General features: G+C 32.6%; 1 protein-coding gene across 1 annotated transcript; it reads left to right on the top strand.

Moving 5' to 3' along the window:
• The first annotated feature begins 1,439 nt into the window (after positions 1 to 1,439).
• MYB16 (myb domain protein 16) lies at positions 1,440 to 3,989 on the top strand. The gene is made up of 3 exons (XM_022049694.2): positions 1,440 to 1,894; positions 1,993 to 2,122; positions 2,811 to 3,989. Exons 1-3 carry the CDS (start codon positions 1,762 to 1,764, stop codon positions 3,787 to 3,789), a joined length of 1,242 nt encoding a protein of 413 aa, XP_021905386.1. The 5' UTR covers positions 1,440 to 1,761; the 3' UTR covers positions 3,790 to 3,989.
• The last annotated feature ends 2,011 nt before the right edge of the window (positions 3,990 to 6,000 follow it).

Below are 6,000 nucleotides of genomic sequence, written 5' to 3'. Positions count from 1 at the left end.
TGGTTGGTTTTGATTTGATCAATCATTTTCTTTTAATAATATATGATTTACTTTTCGTTTAATATATAAAATTCTTTTTCCTACTTGCAAGCTGTTCTTTTAATTAAACCATTGTCATAATCAAGTTTAAGTGTTTAATTAAGGGAGAAAATGAAGAAAAAAGGATTAGCAGTAATTACAAAAATAATAAGTTAACGAGTTTGAAATTAAAGATTAATAAACCAAATTTCCAATAATACAAATATAATTAACCTCGACGTCAAGCTAGGCCTTAGGTTTCCAAGTGATCATCACTGTTTCTGCTCTTGTCAATGGTGTAAGTTAGACTATAAACATGAAGACATGCACCGAGCAATTCAAGAACCTACTGCATATATATATATGTGTGTGTGTGTGTGTGTAATATATACATGCTTCCTCATAGTTGATTTTTCTTTTACTGATGGCTGCATAGTCTCTTGACCACCAAATACTGGCCCATAAAGTTGGCTAGCAGATTCAGATTAGCTGTCTAGCTAGATTAATTCTTTTTAGTAGGAATTTCCAATTTGACAGCCTCATGATCGTCTGATGTAATTTACTAGAACCCTCATGGTGATTCATGTTCATATGATTATTTACATGTATTGTATAAATATTTTGAAATGCTAACTATATATTTACATGTGTATGACTTATTTTCCATTAGTCTAACCTTTAATTAGGCAAATATAGAATTTCAATTCAGAAAGAAAAAACTAATATTTATCCGGAATTTCCTGTATTATATATTAGGTATGAGTTTTATTATTATTGGAGTCGGTCACATGGGAATTATTACCACACACAAAAATTTATAACTACATGATTTATATATAAGGCCCATATATCATCACGTACAATTTAGCATGCCAAAAATTTATTAATGATCGACGACGACGATATAAATAAGGCAGTACTGATGATCATGACGGTGATAATAATTTTACATGATCATCAGTAATTGCTATTCAAGTAGATGTCCCAACTACTTGTTTTACTGCACCATCATTTGGTTTCCACACCCATATAGAATTAACCAAGAAAATTTATAATAACAATAAAATTAATATTTAGTGTATATTTGTTCATATGTATATCAAATTAATATATGTATATGTATACACAGAGACAAATCCACCTTGGAAAAGTCACAACGGGTAATGCAAGTCATTATCACCAATTGATCATCAGTTTTGTGCAGTGAACAAGAGAGAGAGACTTGAACCATGAAAATTTTAATTAGATCTGGCCCCATGCAATTACTACCTTGCCATGTGAGATGAGTACATAATATTAAATAACAAAATTTTCCCAAAAAAAAAAAAATTAAAATCCCAAATGGATCAATATTTTTCTTATATGCCCTATAAAATCAAGTAAAATATTTGCATATATATATATATATATATAGAGCTAGGTAGTAGCTAACAAGTTGAGCTTCAAAACAATGAAAAGGGTACTTGAGTGTCATGTGAGAGAGAGTTAACATATGCTATACTCTCTCTGATCAAAATTAATTTCACACTCTCCATTTATTTCACTGCCCATCTCGTCTCTCCTTCTTCATCATCTACATACATACATATCCTCTTTCTCTCTCCCTTCATCTCTTTCTCATAACTTCTCCATTTTGGTGTTGCAATACATATATATTTATATATATATATATATTATATAAAGAGCAACGTTAAGTAGATTATATATCTAGGTGGTGTGTGGTGTAAGTGATTGTAGTAGCAGATGGGTCGATCCCCGTGCTGTGACAAAGTGGGTTTGAAGAAAGGGCCATGGACACCTGAAGAAGATCAGAAGCTGTTAGCTTACATCGAAGAACATGGCCACGGAAGCTGGCGAGCCTTGCCTGCCAAAGCTGGTGATCGTCATTTACCCTTATACCCACTTCATTATTTTGTTATTTAGCTTATAAAAATACTTACTTTCTGGTGATTATATATATATATATATATATAGGTCTTCAAAGATGTGGAAAAAGTTGCAGGCTTAGATGGACTAATTACCTAAGACCTGATATTAAAAGGGGAAAATTCAGTTTGCAGGAAGAACAGACTATAATTCAACTTCATGCCCTCTTGGGTAACAGGTATAATTTCTCTTGGTTCCTTTCAGAAAATGGGAATGTGATTGTATTTTACTTCAGTATATAATTTTGTAAAATCCCGTCCAATTAGTTTTTTCCATGACTTTTAATTTCTATATATACATATATATATATATATATGAATTATATGAAGATGTTAGACTTGGTCTTCTTTAATTTTTCTACCTTCTCCCTCAAGAATATATAATACTATTTCTAATTAGTGATGATCTTAGTCTTCAGCTGGAAAAAAATACTAATTCCCTCCCTTATTTGTAAAACAAACCCAATGTTTTAGATTAATTAATTAATAACCTCTAGATAGCAAGTACTTTCAACTGATTGCTTCTAATCCACTGCCTACAAAAATTAATTAACTTCCAAACTATAGTTTCTATTTATTTTAAATTTTGACCCACATTACTCTGAAATAATGTCTGACATCCGGCTTCTTTATTAGGATGGTACTCTAACTAAATGCAACAGGATCTTGATTTTTTCCTTCAAAACAAAATATTTTCTTCTTGTTTTGTGTTTCTTTTCTTGAACTTTGTCCAAAATTAGAGTCGGGTTCTAATAATTTATTTATTTTTTGCAATTGTGATAGGAAAATTAACAGTGTGTGGTTTCTGGCAATTGATGGTTTCTAGAGCTTGATTTTATAGTTTCTATGTTGTGTTATTATGAATAGGTGGTCGGCTATTGCGACTCACTTGCCAAAAAGAACAGATAATGAGATCAAGAATTACTGGAATACGCATCTCAAGAAAAGGTTAGCCAAAATGGGAATAGATCCGGTCACCCACAAGCCCAAAAACGAAGCCTTACTCTCAAGTGATGGTCAGTCCAAGAATGCAGCCAATCTTAGCCACATGGCTCAATGGGAAAGCGCCCGGCTCGAAGCCGAGGCCAGACTGGTTCGAGAATCAAAGCTTCGCTCGCAGTCCTCGTTTCACCAGCACCACCACCATAGCAACTACAATCATCATCTTGTTCAGCTCAACAACAATAATCCTACTCCTGGTAATACTACTACTTACTCTTCTTCCTCGTCTTCTCATCAGCTCGTGAACAAGACAGCCTGGAATGGAAGCAACAATATTGATCTTGAGTCTCCAACGTCGACACTTACCTTTTCCGAGAACAATGCACCGGGGGCTTTGACCGCTGGGATAGGTCTCAGTTCATCTCCAATTCCCATGATTGAGTTTGTCGGCACATCGTCCGGGTCGTCTGAAGCTGGCATTGTCAAGGAAGAAGGGGAACAAGTACATGACTGGAAAGGACTTACAAACTCCACTCACTTGTCTGAATACAAAGAGAGTATTGATCATAATTCTCTGTCTTTCACATCAACTACTCTTCATGATCTAACAATGTCCATGGACGGTCCATGGACCGCCGCTACCCCAGATCATCACCATCACCATCAGAGCCTAAGAACAAGCAGTACTAACAACTCGCCAATGGAGGAAGGATTCACCAATCTCTTGCTTAATGACTCCATTGATAAGAGCTTGTCAGCAGATGATAGCGGCAAAGACTCAGATCAGAACAGCCATGGAAGTGGAGGTGGTGGGAGTGATTACTATGAAGATAACAAGAATTACTGGAACAGCATTCTTAACTTGGTGAATTCGTCACCATCTGATTCACCCACCATGTTCTAATGAATCACTTAATGTTCAACATCAATTAATTCTTTTGCCTTTTGTTATTACTAAAAGGATTAATATTATTAGTAGGGAACTGAATGTGTTTGCTGCTTGCGGAGTTTTCTCTTTTAAAAAGTGTAGCATAAAGTTGATTTTCTCTAATTGTATCTTTCTCGCTGAAAGCAACAGATACAGCTTTGGTTGATTTGTGTCTATTTGATCTATCTCACCATTTGAAATGTTATATCATCTCAGACATCCTATCTACATATACACTCCCTAATTTCTCATGGCTGATTAATTTAGACTTTATCATCTTCTTATTTGACCCAGAAACCAACTCATATAGGTTTAGTTTTTACTAAATTAATCATGTTCGATATAACATGTATGTATATATGTAGAAACATGTTGAACAACGAAACTCATATAAAGCTTGAAGTCAATCAATATTAATTGATTACTTAGAAATTTAGCCTCTTGTTTAGTAATTTTTATAATAAGGACAAAGTAAATAAACAGTAAGTTAATATTCGATGGTTTTGCTTAATAATTCGAGCATGCCGGAAAGTCATTGTGTCAGGTTACCTTTTAGTTTAGAGCAATATAAATGGTTGCAAGCTGGATATTTTGAAATCACATATATGTGTGTGTGCATATATATATATATATATGTTGTTTTATAGTTTGATGATGTACTTCCTTTGTTTTCTGTGTGTATCTTAATTTTCTTCAACCCGTAACTTGTCGTTCCTGTAAAAAGAAGTAGAGCTTGTCATGGCTTAAAGATATGGGTCTGATTGAGGAAACTGATTGCCAAAATTGTTGGTATGATGTGAATGAATTGTCCACAAGTAATATCCTTTTATATTTACAACTTTATTATATATCTGTATATGTATATATATCCAATGAGATATGTATTTATGACAGACTTTATTGCTGGTAGTTTCACGTCACATTCTGCTTACAACCCAATTGCTTTGGTCCCGATTATACTCAAATGAACCAAAACCAGAAAAATAAAAATACTCAAAAATTTTGACCCTTTCTTTAAAAGATATTTCACAACTTAAATCATCAAAAAGGAAAATGAAACGATCTAAATAGTAAAATATAATTCATGTGAAGGCACGAGTTCGAAAAAAAATGAAGATTATCTCATTATGTGTATTGACAGGTATATAATTATAAATTTTACATGACATCATAGAAACTTATCAATTATGTATTCCAACTTTTAGAATCAGAAGCAAACCCGAGTGTATATCAATTCTACATGCATCCTTTCTGAGACCTTCTCATATGACTAAGTATTAGATTGTATCCTATTAAACCTTCCGAATTCAATGTTAAGAGGGAGAGAGGTCTAGGGATGACCTTGTTTGATTTGTGAACCAAATTAATAAGCTAGTGTACTATAGTTTAAATTTGTATAGAAATTTATGCATATTTTAACAGCTTATAACTACATATGCAAATATTAATGCATGAGTTTGTTTCGATGTTCTTCACTCCCTAGCAAGTCATCTTCAATCATTCCCATCCTTGTTGCCTACTCCTTCTTTTAAGAGCAAAACATGAAAAAGAACAAAAACAAAAAACTCTAAATAAGAATTAATTAATTAATTATTTGTCAATTTTTTAGTTCAAAGAAGCCTTTTCTATGTCCATATTAAAAGTTTTTTTTAAAAAAAAAAAAAAACAAATCTCCGAAATTATTCCAACGCTAATTGTGAAGATGGTCACAAATGTTGATGTTGTTTATTTTTCAGCTATTCTTAAAAATTCTTTATGTGATTGTAATATGTCACAACACGATATGATTAATAATTTAGTTCGGGTGATAAAGTAATTAATTAGCAAATCTAGTTCTATATGTTTTCAATTAATTTCTTGTTTTGAAATTATTGGATTAATGCATACGGAAGGCACATTCCATTCCAAAAGCTAATAATTTCTTTAAACCCAAACATCTCACATATTTTTTCTCTTGAAACCTACAATACCACCCCAAACATCTCACTAATAAGTCCCATGATAACAGTCTTAAATAATAAAATGAAAATATCAAAAAAAGAGTAATAGTAGCTAGTATGCATAAAGCTAAAGAGTCACTTAACTATGAACACCGAATTAATTGGACGAATTTGATGAGTAAGGCACATCATAGAACATACGTATCAATAACACATTTCTTTATTTCCTTAATTTCATCATTTTGAT

This window comes from Carica papaya, chromosome 1, assembly GCF_054855325.1.
Source record: "Carica papaya isolate Zhongbai chromosome 1, ASM5485532v1, whole genome shotgun sequence".
NCBI lineage: Eukaryota > Viridiplantae > Streptophyta > Magnoliopsida > Brassicales > Caricaceae > Carica > Carica papaya.
The sequence above is the reverse complement of the archived record's forward strand: the minus strand, read 5'-3'. Positions and strand labels throughout refer to the sequence as shown.